General features: G+C 41.4%; 2 protein-coding genes across 3 annotated transcripts; both read left to right on the top strand.

The window, feature by feature from the left end:
• The first annotated feature begins 365 nt into the window (after positions 1-365).
• On the top strand, positions 366-3,826 carry CAGE1 (cancer antigen 1). The gene is given in 4 exon segments (XM_037380025.1): positions 366-617; positions 653-978; positions 1,880-1,955; positions 3,471-3,826. Coding segments are annotated over 4 exon segments (636 nt in total). The 5' UTR covers positions 366-509; the 3' UTR covers positions 3,597-3,826.
• Positions 3,827-10,748: 6,922 nt separating this feature from the next.
• SSR1 (signal sequence receptor subunit 1) lies at positions 10,749-22,989 on the top strand. Of its 2 annotated transcripts, XM_037380235.1 has the most exons (9): positions 10,749-10,930; positions 12,892-13,010; positions 14,756-14,843; positions 15,016-15,278; positions 16,102-16,178; positions 17,849-17,927; positions 18,926-19,019; positions 19,588-19,602; positions 21,238-22,989. In XM_037380235.1, exons 1-9 carry the CDS (start codon positions 10,855-10,857, stop codon positions 21,303-21,305), a joined length of 879 nt encoding a protein of 292 aa, XP_037236132.1. In that variant the 5' UTR covers positions 10,749-10,854; the 3' UTR covers positions 21,306-22,989. The 2 variants fall into 2 exon arrangements, with proteins under 2 accessions (XP_037236132.1, XP_037236133.1); XM_037380236.1 differs by lacking the exon at positions 19,588-19,602 and having other exon boundaries at positions 10,751-10,930.
• Positions 22,990-23,234: the final 245 nt, after the last annotated feature.

The raw sequence follows: 23,234 nt of genomic DNA, 5'->3' as shown, positions 1-23,234 counted from the left end.
GACAGTTACAAAATTTAGTGGGGTCATCAAGGAGCTAGAGCAGGCTCAGCAAAAACAAACACAAATCATGGATCTGCAGTGTGACGATATGTTTTTGAAAAGATTAAAGACAGGAGAAGACTGCTGCTTAATGAAGGGACTTTAGGTCTAAATGATGTGGCTAGGAGGATGAAGTGGAATCAGAAGAAACAGCCGAACAGCCAAAAGATTACTGGTTCTTACTATGAAACCACTTCTCTGAAGACCAATTTTAAAGAGTTAAAAACAAAAAAAGATCCAGCACCAGCATTTGGAAGAAAACGTAAACAAGTTAAAGAAAGATATTGAAGACTGAGTGAAGCAAAAGGCAAATTCACAAAGGAGAAAAATAAGCAAGCAGCTGGCTGATGGTCACACAGGAAGCTTTATCCAGTGCTATAAAATGTCTCGAGGATGCTGAGACTAAAAAAAAACCCTTTTGATGCATGTAAAAGAACTTAAATCTGCATATTATATCCTTCAAATAAAGCATGAGGAACTGGACCAGGTTTAGTAGACAGTGCTTGGAGATGGATCATACCATATGGAAGAAAGACAAAAAGATACAGGAACTGCAGCATCTCAGAAAAAAAAAAAAAACCAAACCACAAAAAAAAACCAGAAACATGAGGCCAAGACTGTAACTTCAGCCTTGTGTGTGCTAAGGGAGGAAAAGGAGAACACACAGAAATGGCTTCTATCCTTGCAAACAAAATTCCAGGGGAGAAAGGGATGGCAGATTGGCGGAAGGTCAACAGCTGCAATCCAAATATAATGGAAGCTGGTTGCTCAGCTTAAAATCCTGCAAGCAGAACTTTAAAATGAACAAGCTAAGATTAAGAAAATGCAACAGCAGATTGCTGAGTTCAGAAGAGAGAACCAAAAGCTGCAGCAACAGAGAGTGAAAGAACAAGAACAAAACCGCATCCTGCAGCTTGAAACTGCCAGATGGAAAAAGAGGTAAGAGTCAGAGAATCACAGACAGCTAAGGTATAACTCAGACTGATAAAACAGTGTAAGCATCCTAAGTATTTATAACAGATAGAGTTCCTAGTTGCCATGTGCAGCAGTTCCTCTTCCCTTCTCGGGATGAATTTCCACTGACTCAAGCTGGGAGTTCTGACCAAGAAGATACTATAAGAACTTTAAAGGTAAGACAGCACTTCTTCTCTTAAGTCCTTCACTGGACTTGAGTCCAAGTGTGGAATTCTGTCTTACACAGGCATTTATGCAATCATCTCACTTCAAGCAGTGATCAAACACTTTGCAATTTATTATTTGAAGTAAATGAGGGAATAAAAAGGTGTGATAATGGCCTTTTTTAACTTCTTCAAGGGGAAAAGGCATGAAAGGATCAGATTGTAAATGATGCAAAGTCTGACATCTCTTTCTTCAATTTTGCAGAACTTCTAGATACAGTTTTGTTTGTATCTTCCCTGTGCTGGGGAGGTTCAAGACTGGACGCAGTATTCCAGATGCACTCTAACACTGATTAGAGAGGTAACAGTCACTTACCTTGATTTGCTTGCTGTGCTCCTCTTGATATAGCCCAGGATGCTCTTGGCCTTTCAGACTGCTGGCTCATGGAAGCTTAGCATCCACAAGGACCTCCCAGGCCCTTCTCAGCAGAAGCTTCTGTCAGTCCACAGCCTGTTCTGTTGACTGGTGCTCTTCCTTTCCTGCTGCGGGATTCTGTGTCTGTTGAATTTCATAAAGTTCCCATTTGCTCATTCCTGCAGCTTGCCTAGGTCCCTCTGGGTACCAGCCCTGCGCTCAAGCAGATGCACTAGCTGTGCACTGCAGCCCCACACCACCATATGACACCATCTGCAAACCTTGCAAACACTTTTGCCCCCTTCAGATCACTGAGAAAAATATTACAATGGACAGGTCCTGTGACAGACCTCTGCAGTATTCACCTTCTTACTGGCATCCAGGTAGGATATGAGGCTCCTGAGAGCCAGCAGATTTCTGCTGAGCTGACAATGACTGTTGGCTAGATGGCAGAGGTTAGCCACATCTGATTTATAAACGCCCACACCCTCACTCATTCCCCATTAAAGAGTTCAGGGACCTGGAGGCAGGGGTCACTTTCGATGCAGAAGCCTGTAGGGCTGTGATCTACTTTTGTGGCCCAGCTGCAGTCTTCAGCAAAGAATTGGAGATTTACTAGGAACTATGTGGGAAGCCTGGGACCAAGGTCCCATGGTACTCAGCTCAGGGTTCAAGAAATCCCAGGCTAATGGTGAGGGAGCGTGGAGTGGGAATGGGGCTGATCCACAAGCAAAGATGGGCCAGAAGCTGAGGGTGACCCCAGCACAGGCAGTGTCCCACCAACCAAGGCACAGAACCACCAGTACCTGGGTGAGATGGTGACAGCAACAGGTTGTGTCATGAGTCCCAGTGACTCTGAAAGATCTCAGCTTCTGAAAAGTCAGCATCTCCTCCAGCTGATGATACTTCTATCATTGTTTCATAATGTTTGATAACACTCCTGGTGCATCTGGCAAAGGTTACATATGTTATTTTACCACTTGTTAGATCACTTACTGATTTGCTATGATAAAGTTTTATATAAATTGCGTGAAAAATAGAGCCACAATAAAATAAAAAACAGAATGAAATGCAGCATGTTTGCATTTAGTTGCAAAACTGAGTAAGTAATAAAGTGATTCTTATAGGTATAAGAACGGTGTTTTTTTCCCTTGTGGAAAGAGCTTTGCTCCTTCCCTGAGCAGGGAAAGAAAAAAGTGTTCAGACCCAGAACATACTGTTCAGATTTGAATGTGCCAATAGCAGTACATAAAGCCATCCAACAAAGAAAAGGGATCTGCTTTGTTCGTTTCCCATAGTATAAAGTGCAATGTCTAGGATTTAACTGAATCTTCAGTTTCCCTTTTATTCTTTCTTAACATTGACAACTCTACCATAGTCATAGGTGGCCTTCTTATTTATTGATTACTCCATACGTAATTATATGTGCATGTTCTCTTACTGGTTATAATTTATTTCCCTATTCTACAGACTTTAGGCTTAAAATACAATTTTTCTTTCACCATATATGACAAATAACACTGGCCTGCTCTTAGATTCTCTTCCCTTACTAACATTACTAAACACATCTTAGCAGAGGCTCAGAAGGCCTCAAACGCACACACTATGTTAGGTTTCAGAATACATTCTGTATTTTAACACTCAAAAACCAAATCTATGGAATACATACAATCTTAATTACCTACCAGTAGCTTTTGTGCTCAGGCTCTTAAGACAACTGGAACGTTCCAGTTTCTACTATTAATTCTCTTTGCCATTTGTCATAACTGGTCTTGGCCAAGACACCGCAGTTACTCTTCAATTAACTCCAAGGAAAGACAGTGATGAACCCTGTGCTAAATTTTCGTTCTCTGTCTGTTCAAACACTGTTAATTTTTCCCTACTGTTACACTCACTAGGGCGCAGATCATCCTTCTACCACTGAACACAACAGGAAGAGTGAAAGTATTATTGAACTGCAAGAAAAAGTGAAGAACTTTACCCTTGAAAAGAAAACCTTGGAGAAAAAGGTAGATCTTTCCTGAATCCTTGAGGAATGTACATGTGGGTCTGTCCAGCTGATTAAGGTTCTCTATGTCCTGGTTGCAGCTGGGACGGAGTTAATTTTCTTCTTAGTAGCTGGTGCAGTGCTGTTTTGGATTTGGTGTGAGAAAAATGTCGATAACATGCTGATGGGTTTAGCTGTTGCTGGGTGATGTTTATACTAATTCAATTCAAGGAGTTCTCAGTTTCTCAGGCCTTGCCAGCGAGAGGGCTGGAGGGGCACAAGAAATGGGGAGGGGACACAGCCAGGACAGCTGACCCGAACTAGCCAGAGGTATCCCATACCATGGGACATCATGCTTAGTATATAAACTGGGGGGAACTGGCCAAGGCCTGTGGATCACTGCTCAGGGACTGGTTGGGCATTGGTCAGCAAGTGGTGAGTAATTGTATTGTATATCACTTGTTTTATTTCCTCCCTTCCTTTGGATTTCATTCCTCTTCCCTTCTCCCTCCTTTCCATTATAATTTTTATTATTGTTGGTTTTATTTTATTTCAATTATTGAATTGTTCTTATCTCAGCCCCAAAGTTTTACATTCCTTCCCAGATCTCCTCCCCATCCCTCTGGCAGGGCGTGTGTGCATCTGTTTTAGTGAGTGGCTACATGGGACTTAGATACAGGCTGGTATTAATCTATGACACTATAGTACAAGAACACAGAAGTCTTAGTAATCCTTTTTGCTGGACTGAATATGAAAGCTATTTGATTCAGTGTTTTCATCACATTTCTCATGTGCCTCCTGGTAAAGGAAGTTTACTCTTCAAATTATTGCTTATTATTTCCAGTAACCACACAGTTATGCCCAGCATTACACATACTATCATATTCATTTACTATCATATTCATTTTCTATCATTATAATGCCTGTTGAGATTTAATTATCAGATTTCTAGGCCACTTGGGAATAACTCAGAAAAATGTATCCCTTCACCTGTGATACTAGGTGTTACATCCTTCTATTACTCACTCCTAAAACAAACCCGAAGGTTTCCATTGTAGCATTAGCCCAAACCAGTCAAATTATTTATGTACAGTAGTCTATGTGCAGTGTCCAGTGTCACAGAGTGTACACCAATCCTGTAGAAGACACTTCCACCCAAAGAGGGAACAGAGAGTAATTATGTGAACTGAACCTACAGCTCCTTTACTCTGCAGGCTTTACCTTCTCCAGGCAAGCCCCGGAGCTGATGTTCCTTATGTCCCACACAGGGAAAGAGTGCCTAATAAAAAGGTTTCGCTGTTTTGTAACTTATTCTACAGGCTTCTCTCTCAGGCCAATAAGATAAAATTTAATGGAGAAAAGCCCAAGGTAGTTGAAGATAACTGAATATACAGACTGAAGGGCATGATACAAAGATCTGAACAGCTGGTTACATTTGATAGCTGTGATTCTATAGCTAAAAGAATGTTTTAAGATACATACTAGAAAGAGGCTCCACACAGAATGCACAAAGCACTATTTCTAGCTCAGGGTTTATCACTGACAGTCTGTCCTTAAACATTGCTACTGCAACTGACAATTTTTATAAGACAGTCATGGTAGATATAAATTACAGTTGAGTCCCAAATGTTATTGCCATGAATGTTTAGTTACAGAAGTACATGAAAAATGTAGCAATCACAAGACAATAAATTAATTAAATGAAAACTTTCCAAGATCAAGTTATTGAAGAGAGGTCAGCATTATTCACAATGATAAAAATTAGAGGTTGGAGGCTGGTTGGATGTAGTGAGCACTGCTAACATAAATATTACTGTGCACTCTGCCCCTTTCTCTCTTGCTTCTCATTTGTCTGTGTTCATATAGAGTTTATATAATGGAGTGTGGAAGCTGACGAGGGCCCTGCAGTCCATTAATGTCTTAAGAATAAATATGCAAGACGAGATGCAGGCCTCCTCAGCTTGCTAGCTGAGTACTTGCTACTAGCTCCTGGCTAGACAGCTACTCCAGGGACGTGTGAATACACATAGTCAGTAAAACGTATGTATGTTGCCATATACCTTGTTATATAAACGCAGAAGCATAAGGTTGCGACGAAGTGCTGTTAAGGACACCTGAACACCGCTAGCAGCGCTTAGGATCTCATTAGCCTGCTACCTTCTCTAGCACAGAGATGTCCTCTTTCCCTCTTCCTCACCCACTTCAAAGGCTTATGCCTCATCAACATCACACCCCTATTTTTATAGAGACCTGCTGGAGAAGACAAACTATATTGACATGACAGAGTTCAGAAATGGGCTTGTCTTCTTTGCAGCAACCAGACATCCCTGCTCTCTTTCAGGACCGTAATGTGGTACAATCAAGTACAAAACCAGGTAAAGTGTGCATCAAGGGACTTGGAACACTAGGCAAACAAAATACCAGTAGACATTGGTGCCATTTTACTTCTGATACCAGAAAAACACACGGGATCGGTTGCTGAACTGTGGGGAGGCAGTTTGCAGCCTTTCACCTCAGAGCTTGCCACTAGCAAACAACATCCATGTCTGTGTAAGCCCCGAGCCCCTCCAGAACAAACTGTCAGCAGCTGTGAGGCGTGCCAGTTAGCTATCCAGAACTACACCATCGGATTCATTGCCACTCTTGAACTCTTCCACACTATGACTCCAAATTATGGGAAAGGGAATGCTGGTACCTTAAGCCACTGTGCCGCCTAGGCTCTAATACAAGCAAACTCTCACACCTACCAATTTGTTTGATTTGCATTTCCAGCTAGATTTCAACCAATATATAAGGATTAGTAGATAAATAATTACATGGACACGATGAATCTTCTAGTACCACCAAAACCACAAATTCACTTTGACTCTCAGGCTAAATTTTCTTGCAGAATTTAAAAATGTTGCACATGCTATTTATTCTTTATACACAGTAATTTAACAGCTAAACTGTTTAACTCCAAACATTTGATCTTTCATTTAAAGAAGATAAGGTAGACAGGTTCTCTCTTCTAGTGTCTGACAACTAACAGACTTAGATGCAATTGGGGAACTCTTCAGAAATTAGGACTCTTAACTTTGTAGTTCCCCGTTTATACAGTGCAGCACCCTTTCTTTGGTGAGAAAGACTAGATTTACGAGTTCCACATCCACAATGACATAGATCACCAAACAGCCAGGCTATCACTGAATTAGTAGCACTAATTAATTTGCACTGTGGAATAAAAATAGCTTTTTTATCTTTTGGTGTCAACAGCTTTGTTTCTCCTCTTCATGCAGACCTAAGATAAAAAACCTGGTGGCCAAAAATAATCTGCATGCTTTAAGCTGTATACATTGCAAAACCAATCACTCCAACCTTCAACCAAAGTGTTACAAAGAGTCTTAAGGTGGGCAGCCTTGAACTGGGCCAAAGGGAGCTCTGAAGCTTCTTTCCTGTTGCCATTACAGGGAGCATATGGAACTCATAAATCTGATTAAGCAATCATGTCTAGCATTGACAAATTTATCTAGATTATTAGATTTTTCAGTTGATTTTTTCCATTTCTCAGAGAAGCATCGAAGTATTTAGTCAAGCTCATGGAACACAATTTCTCCATGTATTTGTATCAGGTTGCTCTCCGGAGAGGTACCACCACCCACCCCACCCACCCTGTTTTTTTCAGATAAAAGTAACGAATCTGTGCGCCTTTGAGACAATTTTGCTGCAATAGGGTAACTAAAATTCCTTCCTTGTGAAGAAAAAAACTTGGGAATGCACTGGAAAAGAACCCCCAACAATTAACGCAAAAATCTAGCAGACCTCATCCTGTGAACGCTGGTTTGTGCCCTGTACCACCACCCAGTCGGAAGCAGCCGACAGGGCTCCCAGGGCTGAGGCTTGCGATATGACTTTCCGCTTGCATCAGTTTCAAGTTCAACCCCCAGAGTTATAATCAGTGGTGCGAGAGAGTAACGACAGCTTGATAGGTCCAAGTGGGAGACTCTCATTGGAATCATTTAATAACTGCCACATATAGTAACTGTGATTATGAAAAGTACTATAGAAATTCATAGGAAAAAAAATAATCTCAGAATTCCATATCCATAGAATTATTTCTTCAAACTTCCAAAAGCAATGATGAGAGAATCCTTGATCCAATTCTCTTGGTAGTGTTCTCTCTTCTGATTTCAGCAGGCACGACAAAATATAGAAGAGTATGAAATCAACAACTATTAGAAGAAAATTTTACAGCTTTTGACACTTCCTAAAAAGCACAAAAATTGGTCTTATCTGTGAGCCCGTGAAAAGTCCCAGCAAAAACAATGAGCTACTTTTTCAGCCTGCACTGGATTGGGGGGGTTACTCTCAAAACTATTGCATTGACCTGAACCTGAAGAGAATCAGGAAGTAGTGCAGTTCTCGGCGTATGGTGGCACTGCAAGGTATGGACAGCTATAGCAAACAAAGTCCAGAGAAAAACAGAGGAAAAAACCAAAACAAAACCAAACAAAAAAGCACCCAGCATTTTCCTAGTATGTAAAATTCCAGGAAAAATCAGGGAGCAAGTGAAAATGGCTTCCTGATTTCATAATCAAAATTTCTTTCTACATTACAAATGAGATCACTGTCCTAGTGAGATTTCAGCTAGCTTTTTCCTGAGACATCCAAGTACGCCATCCAAAACTGAGAAACAGGAAGCACAAAACAGGTTAGGACTCCCTGTATGACACTGCTCCTAAAAGCACTTTGGTGAATCCATCTCTCCTAGAAGCCACTGAACAAATGCTGAAGAGTCAGTCTGGTAGATTCTTAAACACTTTGCCATGCCAAAAGCAAGTATCAATGCAGAAGTATGTCTCTCTATATGTACACAGATATTTATTTGCCTTTTGCTGATATCTCAGAAAAAGAAACACACAATTGGGAAAATCATTTAAGTTCAACATGGAAACTGGAAACATGAGTATAGTCCACAGGCTTTAAGAATACTCATCCTTTTTGTAATATGTTACAAAACTGAAGGCATTTTTCCTAATAACAGTTTTACATGTAATTTCTAATTGAAAAGCTTTTTAAATGCAACAATACAATGCTTGCACATAACTGTGACCACACACAGAATTTCCGTGGGCAATGGGAACTCTTAGTGAATGCCAGTCCTCTCAGAATTAGCATCTGATGTAAGAGATGCTAGATCTAATAGTTACAATTAGATATTGTAACTATTATCAATGTATATTGCCAATGCTAATTTTGTTATGTCTGTGAATACACACACAGAGCAGTCTGCAAAAAAAAATCCCTGCAGTTTGTTATTCATAGTTTTTCCTTTCAGATTATAAATTGTTTAATATGGGTAGAGTATTTAGCACAGAAGAACCACAGCCTAACAAGTGTTCAGACACAGCTGTAATATTGCAGTCAGGCTGGGCTCAGCAAGTGTTTTGCTCGCAAGGTATCTCGATTATTTTCAGACACACCTTTAATTAACACCTTTCTGTGCACCCACCACATGCAAAGTCAGTAAGAGCACCACACTAGTTAATTGATTAGTGACATCAGCATCAGTTAGCTCAGGTGGAAAAGCAGCATATGTACGTAGTCACTGCTTAGAAGACACAGAATGTTTCAGATCCTACATTGCTAAAGAGGAAACCTCCTATAGCAAGCTAGTATTCTTTTTCATCCCCAGGAAAAAAAATATTTGGCTGCTTTTCCAAAAAAAACCCCCAACCAATCAACCAACCACACACACACACACACCCCCCAACTACAACAAAACCATGACTAGTTTAAGTCAAACATGGTTGGCCAAAGATCATTACATTAAACAAATGTAAAGACCTTTAGAGAAAAAGTAGTATCATACCATTGGATGGATATTATCTGACTGGAAATACTTTTATCAGTAGTAATGCATGTTCTTCTTCATAATCACACTTCATCTTCAGTCAATACTTTACAGCAGTTCAGTAACATTTTCAGCATGTTAGAAATACGATTAAGATAAGGCTTAGCTAGAAAGGCAACTTTTGATAGTATTTTTTGGTGTCATTTGTAGGTTCAAAATCAAATGAGTGAAAACAATGTGGAAAATGAAAGACAAAAGACTCATTGCTGTCACAGCAAGCTGCATATGCTCAAACGTCAAATTAAAGTTTGTGCAAAATATAGAATGTGACCTAACACTTCCCATATTTCACTGTGCCCTGTACGCAAGTCACTGAATTAACTGTTGGAGAAAAGGGAAAGCTTGGGGGCTGGTTTTGGCTTTGGTATTTTCACTGAATGTTTTGCATGTGGGATTTGGGAAGACTGTCCGTATTAATACGCTTTACACTTCACTTAACAGAAGATCCACCGGGATAAAGAAAATTTATCACTTTCACATACATTGCCTATCATGCTTTGGGAAACCTTTTTTCAATTAAACGATCAAACACATGGCTCAAAACCAGTTATGGTAAAGCAACGCAGAATTGTGAGATTTTGCTAGCACCTGGATTGGTAATACACCTTACCCTTGCCCCTTGCAGAGGCGGATGTTAGTATGTACGTTCAGCCTACTCTTTAAAAGATTCCATCGGATTTTAGCCCTCCCCTCACACGTCAGCGAAGACAAATCACGAGTGGCACTCGCTGCGTTACACGCAGGCTGAGCCGAGGGCACAGCCCCTCACGCTGCCCAGTGCCCACGGCACCTGGCCCTGCCGCCCCTGCCCCGTCCGGGTGCCGTGGCCCCACCGCCCCATGCAGCGCTCTCCAGGCGGCGACCGAAGCCTCGTACGGCCGGCGTGAGGCGTGAGGCGTGAGGCGCTCCTACTCCTGCGGCGGGAGCCCCCTGCCCGGCCGCCTCGGCACTGAGGGGCGCCCCGGCCCTTCCCCGGCCGCCTCGCGGCGCTGCCAGCCTTTCCCGGGCCCTTCCGCAGCCGCCCGGGCGCTGAGGGGCACCGCCAGCCCCTCCCCGGCCGCCTCCCGCCCAGCGAGCCCACGCCGCCGCCCGCCGCGCACATGCGCACTGAGCGCCCAGGGCCGCGCCGCCCGCCCGCCCCCACTGAAGCGGGGAGCGAAGGGCAGCCCCGACCTGGAAACGGAAGGGGCGGGGGAGCCGCGTGTCGAGGCCACGTGACCGGCCGCCTGCTGCCCCGCGGAGCCACGTCCGCTGCGGCGCGGGGGCGGGGCGGGGCGGGGGCGCGGCCGGGGCGGGAGCGGGAGCGGCCCCGGATGGAGGCCGCCGCCATTTAGACGGCCCGCAGCGGCAGGCGCCGGGCCGCCGGGGGTGTTGGGGAGTTGCTGCCGCCGGCGCAGCCGCCATGAGGCGCTTGTCGCATCTGCTGGTGCTCGCCCTGCTCGTCTTCCCCGCCGTACTGCTGCTCGGCGGCGGCCCAGGTGAGGGGAGGCCGGCGGCCGTCGCTGCGAGGCGGCGGGGGGGTGGCCGCCGAAGGGCAGCACGCGGCGGGCTCAAGGCGAGCTGGGGGTGGTGGGTAGGGGGACGCCCCCCACCGGGCCGGGGGCACCGGCGCCGCCCCCGCCACCCTCCCGCGGAGCGGGCAGCGCGCGCTGCTCATTCATCGCTGCCGCGCGGGCCTCCCGCGCACGTGGGCCGGTGCGGGGCGGGGTGCTGGGCTCGGGCCGAGCCCCCCGGTGCGGCCTTCCCGGCGGAGCGCGGCGCGGTTTGCCGTGTGGGGCTGGGCGCTGCTGCCGCCGGGCGACCGGCGAGGGCGCGGCGGTCCCGCTCGGTCCCGGCCGGGGCGGCTGCTGGGCCCCGGCAGACCCCTCTGCCCGCCTGGTTACCCCCGCCTCCCCCGGCCCGGTGCCGTTCGGGCACCTCTCACCCGTTCGCACCGCGGCGTTACCTGATCGCTACCTGAAGCTGCGGGGCCTGGCGGAGGGGCGGGTGTCCCCCCCCCGGGGGCGGCTGTCCCCGTCCCCCTCCCGCGGGCTGCGGCGCGCGCTCCTTCCCGCCCGGCCAGCGCTGCGCTCCCCTGCTGCCACATCATCAGCCCTCCTGACATCTTTTGGGAAGGCCGGGAGTTAGAGCTCCAAGGCAGTGTGCTAGCGCAGTTGCTTGGGAAGAGTGCCCGAAACTTATCTGTACCCTGTTCGGATACGAAATTTTTAAATTAGAAAAAAAAAAAAAATCTATTTGTGGGCTACAAGTTTAAAACTTCAGCACATAAAATCACTGTAGTTAACTCTTCCGTTAAATGTTGCACGTGGTTGAGTAAGCCTTTTGAGTGTCCCTTCTAAAGACACTGAAGAGGAGGGGTTGTATTTGTTTTTTCCACTTCTGACAATCCTGAAATCCTTGGATATACTTGCCCTAGTCAGGGATTCTTATTCCCCCGGGAAAATTTTTAAATACTGATTTTAAACGTGTACTCATAGCAATAGATCTTTTTCAGGCTTCTGTAAATCAATCGTCCATTCATTTCTACGCTTTGAGTTTTGGAAAACATTGGGTTTATTAGAAGAAAGATCTGTGGGTTTGTGTATATGTCTTAAAAGTTCTCTGTCTAGCTTGCATGTGCTCTGAACTGCAGGCAGAACTTTGTCCTGTATTAATACAAATAATATTTTGAATATTAGTGTTTGAATGTATGAAACTGGGCTCTGTAAAAGCAAAGAGGTGATGAGCTATCCGATTGCACTCGGAGTCTTGCTCTGGAGCCATGTTGTAGATGGGTGTTCTTTTCTGAATGCTGTTGTTCTGTTGAACGTGCGGATATAGTAGTAGATGATAATGAGGAGTTCATATTAAAAAATACTTTTTTATGTGTTTGAAAACTTGAATGGAAATAAGCACAAAAGTATAACTTTATAACTGCCTGTGGAAGTGTAGGGGGTTCTGATACCGTTAGATGAAAAGGACATAGTAATAATTTATTAAACTTCTTAGTTTTAGAAGGAACAGTACTTACTAAATCAATTTCCTGGCAGTAGCAATGTCTTTTCGTTTTCCCTTTTGTAATGACAAAACAAAATGAAAACATTTTCATATGATGAGATGTTAAAAAATGAAACAATGGCTTTTAGGGCAAGTTGGTTGCCTTCTCTGATTTTAAGTGTTGCTGTGTGAATGCTGAACTTTTTGTCATTGAGCTGTAAATTTTTTGGTTTTGAACTTACTGGCATGTAAATGAGTAGTTCAGAAAGTTCTTAAAGAAGGAAAGAGGCTGAAAGATCAACACAGTCATTTGTGAGGTTTTTGTAACTGAGGCTTCACTGTATTTGACAGATTTATAAGAAACTCTTTAACAATAGTTTGACAGTTGTACTACAGTGTCACTTTTCTGTTGATTTACTAGACATTCAAAAGGCTTTCTTGTATTTGCATTTTGTTTTGGTAGATTCAGGTTTATTAGTTGCAGCTCAAGATGCTACAGAAGATGAGGAAGCTGTGGAAGATACGGTAGTTGAAGATGAAGATGATGAAGCTGAAGTTGAAGAGGATGAGCCAACAGACTTGGTAATTGTACATGAATGTTACTTCATAAGTATTAATTAGACCAGAAGTGCTTGAAGCTAGATAGTTTAGATCTATTTAAATGTGAGTTTAATAACATTGCTATTTCCAAATAGCTGTTACCAAGTCTCCAATTAAACCTGCAGTTTCAGAAGGATTTATCTTTTCTCCCTGCATTACCAGCTGAAAAAACACATGGAGTTTTCTGACTACCAAACCCACGGTTCACAAAGAATAGCAAGCGAGAGTGTGAGATTCTCACAGGGGGCCCTGGTAGTTCTCTTCCAGCTTAAGCTGCATCTCGGTAAATTCAGAAAGACATTGGGGTGTAGGGCTACTTCATGTTGGCTTCTCTGATGCTGATTGTCAAGGGGCAACAGAATCTTAGTTCTTAGTTAAGCTCAGGATCAATTCTGAAAACCTTGTTTTGCAGCCTGGTTTGACTTGCTACATTCCTAATCTCTGACACTTGTTGCAGGGTATGCCTGTTATACCGGTGGTCATATTGCTGTTCAGAGTCACTTGCTTCAGCTTGACAGAGTGAAAGACTGTATGTAGCTATGTGATCTGCTTGTAGCAGTAGAGCATTAGGCTTGCTAGACACTTCGTGTACTTTAATTGGTACTAAAATTTCTCAAATTTCTGGTGTAAAGTTAAGAAAGTTTGGGACGTTATTAGGAGAAGACATGCATAATAAAAATGAAGACTTGTATGGTAATCTGTTCTTTGAGTCTGTTAGATTTTTATGGATGATGTTAAGTTTGTGAACTTGTGGTTGACCAGCTTTGCTAACTGGAAGATACGCTAGGTATTCAGTGCTGACAGAATATTAATAAATAACCTTTTCAATGTAATTTGCTTTTCATAGATAGTCTATGACTTGGGTGGAAAACATTACACTTAGGCAGTTTCTTGTAACTGTCACTGAAATAGAAGATAGCTTTGCATAGTGCCTTTGATTTCTGGTGCTCAGCCCTGGCTCATGGCTTACCTAGATTATGGTACATGTAAGACTCATCCAGTAGGCTGTCCGCTGCTTCAGCTGGTTTAAGCAGAGAGATAAAATGATCCGTGTAGCTCGCAAGCAGTTTGTTCAGGCAGTTCAAGATGGGGTCAGCCTTATTTTTATTTGGTAGGGGGAGGTGGCAGTCCCATGATCCCTGTGTGGAAAATAAGTCCTTAATGCTGGCATTTGCCAAATTAAAAAGTGAATCATCATAAAGATGGACTTGAACATGTGAATCCACAAACTAACTTACTTCCAGCAGTGTAGCCATTTCCAGGCATACATACTTAACTAATTAAAACTAAGTAGTAAGCTTCTATAAAAACTCCTTCTGTAGTGAAAGTAACTCATTTGCCCTACAGTTGCGTGTATTTTGGAAAGGCTTGTTTTCTAAGGAGAAATAGCTTTGATGTGAACCCTTAACACTTAAATTCTATTCTTTTCCTTCCACCCCCAAACAGAGACCTTACTGTTGCATTCTGATTATAAACCTTTCCATACAGCTAAATGCAGTGCAGAATTGTCACTGTGTCAAATACTACAAGTAGAAGGATAAATGCTGAAAATGATGCTAAACAAATCTAGAAGGAGAACAGACTGTGCTAATCCTGCAGGATTTGCAGGAATTGATACTAGTGCTTGCCATTGTTGCGTGCTTTGATGTATGGGATTCTCATGAAACAAGTGTGGTCTTTGCTTCACTGTTCATTATAGGATTTTTCAAAAAAGTCTCTTGTCTTAGACAGAAGAAAAAGAGGAAGAAGACTTGTCAGGAGAACCTAAAGCCTCACCTAGTGCTGATACAACCATCTTATTTGTGAAAGGTGAAGGTAAGAGACCTGTGCTGATCTGTCATCTTCTTTACTGTTGCTTAGACTATATCAATGTGTGTGTAAAACAGCAAAGCTTTAAAAACCTGAATCTGTTCTAGACACTGTCTGATTAGAAACGGTCTAGGTATGGTGTATCAAGTTTCTAATGATTGAATATTTTTTGTTTTAGACTTTCCAGCAAACAACATCGTAAAATTTTTGGTAGGCTTCACCAATAAGGGTACAGAGGATTTCATTGTTGAGTCTCTCGATGCTTCTTTCCGGTATCCTCAAGACTACCAGTTTTATATCCAGAACTTCACAGCTCTCCCTCTGAATACAGTAGTTCCACCACAGAGACAAGCCACGTTTGAGTACTCTTTCATTCCTGCTGAGCCCATGGGTGGTCGTCCTTTTGGACTAGTTATCAATCTCAACTACAGAGATGTAAACGTAAGCCTGATGCTGTAATTCATTTGAATCTTTCTAGTTGATTTAGAAATGTTAGGCAGGAACTGCCTAGTGAAGTTACTGACTCTTTGGAAAGCGAATGCCTTTGTGGTTTTTAAGCAGATCAGTCGGTACATAAGCACAGTAAGCAACTATCTACATGTTGCACCATAGCCCCCCATGTACACTACTTTGTATATGTTAGCCTTAAAGTTATGTCAGCAGCGAAGGCTAGAATTAGCCTTCTATATAGAATAGAAATAGAAGGCTTAGAACTGTGTGGTAGTGGGCTTTGCTCATTTCAAAAACAAAACCCTAAAGCCTTCTTTTAGGGTAACCTAAATTTCACTGTGCTTTTCAGATTGGGTTTTGCTGACAAACTTAATCAACCTAAATCCCATCTGCAGACTTGACGTTGAGCAAATAAATGTCCAGCGGTTGCAATCTTGGGGAAGGCTATCTAAAAGTATAAACAGGGATTAAAATGGGGGATTCTCTTCTCTTTTAGTGCAGCCCACAGTTCAACAAGCTTCTGTACCGTTGTTTTGATTGTTCTAATAAGAACACTTCATATGTAATACCTCATGTTATAGGAAATAACATACTGAATGCTAGATGTGAGTTTCTTGGTGATTTCAAGATTGTTCTCTATACTTGCACCAAAAAGTTTGCGCTTCTATGTATTGAGTCAAACTTGGGTTACTTACAAACTTAAGTCTGGTGCAGTTGTTAATTTCTAGAGTTTTTTCCAAGAACATGAGCATGTAACAAATGTATCTCTTGCCAAGAAATTATTTTAAAATGTCATGTGGAAACTTTGTTACAGGGCAATGTGTTTCAAGATGCTGTCTTCAATCAAACTGTTACAATTATTGAAAAAGAAGATGGGCTGGATGGAGAAACGTAAGGCAGCTGGAATGCCAGTTCAGTTGGTATACTGGTAAAACAGGTTACTGGCAGTGCCAGCAAGAATAGTTCTTGTATTGTCATTTTATTGGATGTTAGGTCTGTGTTCTGCTGATGGTGTAGCAGGCATTTGGCATGTACGATGTCAATAGTCTGAAAATACAAACTTTTTCCCAAAATTAAGATCTCTATTAATATTACGGAACTTAAGGATTGGTACTGTGTCAGTGAGCAGTTTACACATCTGCTTTGGCCTACAGGGCTTAAGACCTGATGTTATACAGCTGCACAGCGATTCAAAGCTGTTAAGCTTTTGTTATGCTACTGTGCTTTTTCCTAAGAGTTAAAGGGCAGAGGATCCATAGTATTGGGCTGTGGGTCCTGCTGTGAAGACTGGAATAACTTTCTTCTGGAGCACTCTGGTATAATCCAGGTTCACGTAAACTGAAAGATGCTTTTGGAGTGTGAGATAGATGAACTTGCACTCATTCTTTGTTGCACGAACCTATCTCTGTGGCAGGTATCTTTCAAGAGTGTTTTTTCTGTTGTAAAGACTAAGTACATCTGACATGCCTTATGTTTTGCAAGCATATGCTGTGCTGATAATGCTTTTAAATATTCTAACACTGGAGTAGAATTTTAAGAAAACCTGTGAGTTAAAAAAAATAATCTTCAGAAATACTTGTAGACAATGCTGAATATTTTAAAACTCTTGCAACATGTAGAAACTGCCTGCTGAGTAAGCTTGTAAAAAAGGTCAGCCTGAAGAAATAGGTATTGCATTAATTTGTATTTCTCAAATAGAATAGCATAAATGAAAGACGATTTGGTCACATGTAAATGTGTGACACTCTGGTAAATGAGCTCTCAAAAGAACTCAAATTATTAGAACCAGTTTGAGTTCATGTCCTGTGACTAGATAATTGCCCTAAAACAGGGATGTTCAATTAAGTCTCCTCTGTAGTTTAACTCCATAATTTCATTTATCATAAATCTGAGTTAAGATGTTCAACTTTGAATAGATTCTTTACTTGTAAACTCTTGTCTGCTCCCCAAATTAATTTTAGATATAATTTGTTTACCTCTTGCTAAGTATCAACAGGTATTTTCGGTAGAATTCTTCAAAGCAAACCAAAACGCAGAGTTTTAAAAAATGGTTGTTTGCATAGGTAGAATTCTAACTGGAACACAGAGCAAGATAAGCGAGGCCTTTCAAAGCTCTGTTGCCAATCAACTTGTATCCTAGCAGTACTTGCTTTGCCAGTAGTGTACTAAAAGTATAAGAGATTTTTAAGGGTTTTGTAAGTGGCTAAAGCTGTCAAACATAAATATTACCTGTGACCCAATGTCTTGAAACATAATACTGCAGAAGAGTCTTGCAGTTACTAAATTTCAGTAATTATTTATGACTGTTTCCCATTTTGAGTTTTAAAATGTTCTGTTCAGAATTAATCTCAGGATTACAATTTCTGAAATGGAAGAGTCTGCATAATTACTTAGTATCTGTTAGCACTTCTGTTTCATATTCTTCCCTCCCCCAGAAGTTCCTGCGAAAGATCCAGGTCGGCATGAGGCCAAAGCTAGGCTTAGTTTCTATGCCGTGTTGTAAACTTTATCTTAAACACTTAAGATTTTTAGTTAATGGTTTCTTAAACTGTTTTTTAAAGGATCTTCATGTACATGTTCCTCGCTGGACTTGGTCTACTTGTCATTGTTGGCCTACATCAGTTACTAGAATCTAGGAAGGTGGGTAGTATGTTTTCTTATGTACTTGTTCGTTCAAGACCTTGCTGATGTGAAAAGAAAGCAATTCAGTAATTGCTTCTGGCATGTGATGGTACAGGTAGGACTTTAGAAGATTTACTTTTAGAATGAAGACCTTGGAGATTACTGGGAAGATTAGAGGTTTTTTAAAGAAAGTTCATAATTGGAGACATTTAGATTGCTTATCTAATGCTCTTTGGCACAAAGTGGTTGAACTGGAAGCTTTGATACCTTCCAGTCACTGGATGTGTGCAGCTACTGACTCAATACTTACTAGGTAGACTTTCCCCATGGTCTCTGTTTCTATCTGTTAGTTTAATCTAGGTCAAACTTGGGGGGAAACAGCTGTCTAGTCCTTCCTTTAGTTTTTACCGATACTTGGCCATAATGTTGATTAGAGCCTTCTGGATTCCATTTATAATGCTATAACAGCTAAGGGTTTGCCTGTGTAAGTGGTCTGGCAACTAAAAGCCGTTGAAAGCTTGAGTCTCATCTGCATATAATGCATAGGTTATGTCTTTGTGCAGTCTGGCTCGCAATACTTTCGAAGTAGCTATCCTTGGGAGGGAGTATGGAATGATTATTGTGCTTTGAAATCTGTTTTGCAAGGTAACGTACAAGAACATTGTGCTAATCTAAGAAGGTATAATGAAACCGGTCATCGAAGTTTGATTAATCATCAGCCATTTTTCATAACATACATAATGAACTTGCCCAGTCATGCATGAAGTCTTGATACCTTTGTGTGGAGTTAGTGTTGTGAGGCATGGGAAGTGGCAATGCCAAGCTTAGGTGAATACATTGCTAATGGTAAAGATAGTTAAAGCTAAGCTACAAAGACAGCTTCGTCCCTCAACAGGCCTTAAATTTGTCTCTTTGTGAAATAATCACAGTTCATTAAATATAGCATTATTAGTTAATTCTGATACTTGTGCTATCAAAACTTTGGAAAGAAAAACCTTTTTTTCTTGAATTTTCAGAGGAAAAGACCAGTACAGAAAGTAGAGATGGGAACGTCAAATCAGAATGATGTTGATATGAGCTGGATTCCCCAAGAAACTTTAAATCAAATAAGTAAGTAGTCTGCCTTTCACAAACTAAAGTGTAACTTAGTTAATCAGTTAGTTGTAACTGAATAAGTAGCTGATAACAATTTGTCAGAACAGCATACATCTCTTCTAGGGAACAAAAAACTGTTTAAGGCACTGTGCTTATTGATAAGATGACTACATGAGCAGCCTATTCTGTATAGTACAGACTTGACTGCTTTATGTGATAATGACAATCAGTGGCAATTTGTTCTGTAGATTCTCTTTCAACAGTGTGAAATCTCTATCCAAAACTTGGGTCACGAAGGAGGTTTAAGTAGGAGAATGTCTATTGTCTCAAAGTTCCTGTAAATTGTTTGGAAGTTGGCCTATAGATCAAAGTTTTAAAGAAGCGTTGGAAGTGTGTGTTAACTAAAGCCACGTTAAGTCTTGGTATTAAATTCCTTCACAAGTCCAGAATGACTGAAGTTCTACTTGGTATTTGAAATGCCAACAGTAAGGCAAATATCTGATTTCTTCAGACCATTTGTGTGTTTGTGGATTTTTCTAACTTCTTTTGCTGTTTCTTCTGTTTTGCTTTCCTGTGGCTTCAGTGCAGAGTAGAAGAGGTGAGGCAAATGCTGATCTAAAGAGTGGAAGTGCTTAATGTGTTGTCCATGTGATAATTAGGCATGGGTAGAAGTACAGCTTCCTGCATGCTGTGATTGGTGCTGTAGCATGAGCAGTGAAAGATTACAGCACAGATGCATGCAACCACACAAACCCATTTTTATACATATAAACTTATGCTTTCATATATTACAAATGTGTGCATTATTTCTGGTTATATTGTAGTAACGTAGCTTCAGTAGAATATTGCTGAAATACTGCCGTCTCCTCTAACAGTTCCCTTTGTCTAAAATGCAGATGTGTATCTTGTCTTCCTTGCTGCCTTGGTGTAGTGTCAAGCTGATGGTACACCAGGGAGGTGGAGGACTAATCGTGACTAATGGCTGAGTGTATCTTGTTTCAGTGAGAAATGACCCTCAGCCTTGGATATAATAGTTTAACAGTTAGGTTTTATCTTCCTTATCCCAGGTGAACTCCTATCACCAGTAGCATTGGCTGGTGTGAGGTGAGATAGCCTTACTTAAAACAAAGGGCATCCTAGACAAGAGATGTGCTTTGAAAAGCCTTTGCAGGAGCTACCTTTACTTGAAAAAGACTCCTGATTTGACAAAATGTGCATATTCTGAGCTTTATTCGGTGTAGGATGGCTAGAGGCCTTAGCTCTGATAGGAAGTTGTGCTAGCAGTTGAGGACTTTACTTTTCTGGATTCTTCACCCTTTTAGCTGTACTTTCACTACATGGGTATAAGGACTAGTGTTTTACTTCCAAAAATGTAAGCTTTCTCATACAGTGTCCATTCCAAAGAATGATAGTATAAAATCTAGACACAAAGTTTGAAAAACCTCTATCTAGCAAGAAAGGCTGAAACTATAAATGCTAATTTTTTTCCAAAGAGCAAGTTGTCTTTAAATGGGTTCAAATCCTGTCAATATTTGGGTCCTGCCCCCCATCCCTTTCTTAAGCTAAATAGGTATTCATATCTTAATACCAGAAGTCTAGGAAAAACTGTTTAAGTTGTTCTTAATTATGGTTTTCTTTAGCTCCAGGTTAGTTTTAATTAAAACTCTATACTAGGATCTTTTGACATGTGTGGCCTTCAAGATCCTCAGAGGTTCTTGACTATTTTATTGTTGAAAGATACTTCATACTATACTGATTGGCTTGTAATGGTGTGATGGCTGCTCCTTGTGCTTGTACCTACTCTGTAAACAATGAAATTACTGGAGATGGTTCTGTTTAAGAAAATATGCATTTTTAAGTCAACAGATAACACAAATTACTTCAGCAATTCATACAAGCTATTGTAGTTTCTTTACAATACTGCAGGGATTGAAATTCTACCTATTTAAGGACCGTCATTCTAAAGGACAATTGTAAGCCTGTCATTAAGTCCAAGATGTAGGATGATGTTACAGAGTAGGAACATTTGGGGATTTTTATTACCTTCTGTTTATGATGCTAGTTGTTCAAAGCCTTAATAGTTTGTTTGAACTGGCTTTTATGGTGCTGCATTGCACTGGAAGGGCAGTTTGGCTTGTGTTTGGGTAGGAGGAAAATACACGGGGATACAACTAATCTGAAGTATCTGTAGCAATTGGTGTAACTATTTTATTTTTTTCTTTTTTAAATCTAGATAAAGCTTCACCGAGGAGGTTGCCCTACAAGAGGGCACAGAAGAGATCAGTGGGCTCTGATGAGTAAATGTTAACTAGTACAACAGTTGAACCTTTACTAATCCTGCCTGTTTGGTTTTTTTTTTTTGGATTGGAGTAGTGCAGAGAATCCATATCACCATAAGGAAAATACTGCTAAACATTTGGACTGAACAGATTAACTGAGTGGTGTTAATATTACAGAGAATGCACTTCTCTTTTTTTTTTTTTTTTGTTAATTGTTGGGGGCCTGGGGGGGGAGGTAGCCATTAAGATTTGTGCCTGCGTGTGTAAGCAGTTGGTTTTAACAGAACCATGTTACCTGAAATGTGCCTTTAGAGTTCTTTGTAATGCTGGCTTGTCATCTGTATGCTGTCTTTGAAGGAATTTTCTCCTCCCCTAATCTGAATGTCTAGTGGCTTAATCTGTCTTGATTGTGTCATGTCTGTATCAGAATCTGTATGCATTTCTCATTTTTAGTAAGTAACTTTCTTCTCTACAGTCTGCACACACTGAAATTTGTGTGTGTGGTCCTATTTCAGTGGCAAGGCACTGATCATCTAGATTTCTGCATTGTTTGCATTCTAAAGGCACAATTGGGTATAGCTGCTCGTGGTGGTAGATACTTTGCTGCTGTTTTGATCTGGGCATGCAGTGACCTAAAAACCATAACTTATCTGCATAGATGTTAGGAATACTCTTACACAGCAGCAGAACTTGTGAAGCATGGAATTTGTGTGCTGAACTGGTATTACTACATAAATTTTTTTATACCCAACTTGTTAAATTGTTAGTTATTGAGTTGTGCCAGCAGCTTAAGCATTCTGATTATAGTGGTAGCTCTGCAGTGTTTACTCCAGAAATTATTGAATAAGCCAGGAAAAATGTCTCAGTAAGTTCTTGGTTCTCTCACAAAAACTAGAATGTCATATATATCAAAACATGGACTTTTCTTAAAGCTTTACATGAGGCAAGGACTTTGCATTTACTGTACAAACTTGAAACTGAATTTGAAAACCTGTTGGTTTGACAAAATCTTTTTAAATGGCAAAATACTTAATTCACCCTTTGCAGTTTGTAAATCTCAAACTTCTTCCCACTGGTCAGTATGTTGGTCTGAGGTTTTGGAGTTTTTTTTTAATTGCTTCTGCTTTCCTACTAGTAACACAGATGCATATCCATTATTAACTACATGTTAGTTCAGTGCTAAAGCAGAAGAGCTATATGCAATCGAAATGGGATTTCTTTCACGGCAGGCACAGCTTACATGGCTACCAGGTACTGAGGTATTGATCCACATCTGTTGCATTTAGGAATTTAACAGTAAAAAGAGCAGATGATGGAGAGTGTCAGTTTGCTGCCATTCAGGCACGTGGACAAGGCTTGAATTAATTGTTTGCATCTCAGCTGCATCTCATCCTGTGTCTGAAGGTTATCTGGAAGCTTGTTGAGCTCAGGAAGAGGCACTGATTTTTGAGACCTCAGCTTTCTTCTTTTTCCTCCCCTTCCTGATCTCCACGTGTGAAAGTGCTCTTTTAGGTCTGCACTTGCTCTGCAGGGACTGAGCTGCTGAGTTGGTGAATGCTGAGCAATACTTGCAAATCATATCACAGTGTGTTTGAAGCATCTAAACTCTGAAATGACATGTACTGTTACTATACACTTTGTCAGAATGAACTGTGAAGATGTTCTTGACTCATCTTGCTGTGGAAAATATAAGAATAGGAAAAACAGCCTCAAAGATTCTTCGGTCAACTTCATGACAATATAGCTGGCCCAGACAGAGTATTTTGAATAGTTGAGTGCTGAATAGTTGTCCAGATCACTTGGCAAACAGCTGAATGCTATCGTCATAGGAGGTATCTCCACTCAGTTGTGAGGAGCAACTTTGCCTTTAATGATGTAATCTGGCAGGTTTGAGTTTATGGGCTTCCATTCAAACTTGTATTGATTCAACAATGTGTCTAAGTGCTTTGTA

This window comes from Falco rusticolus, chromosome 3 (genome assembly GCF_015220075.1).
Source record: "Falco rusticolus isolate bFalRus1 chromosome 3, bFalRus1.pri, whole genome shotgun sequence".
Lineage (NCBI taxonomy): Eukaryota > Metazoa > Chordata > Aves > Falconiformes > Falconidae > Falco > Falco rusticolus.
Note: the sequence above shows the minus strand (reverse complement) of the source record. Positions and strands in the feature narration are given on the sequence as shown.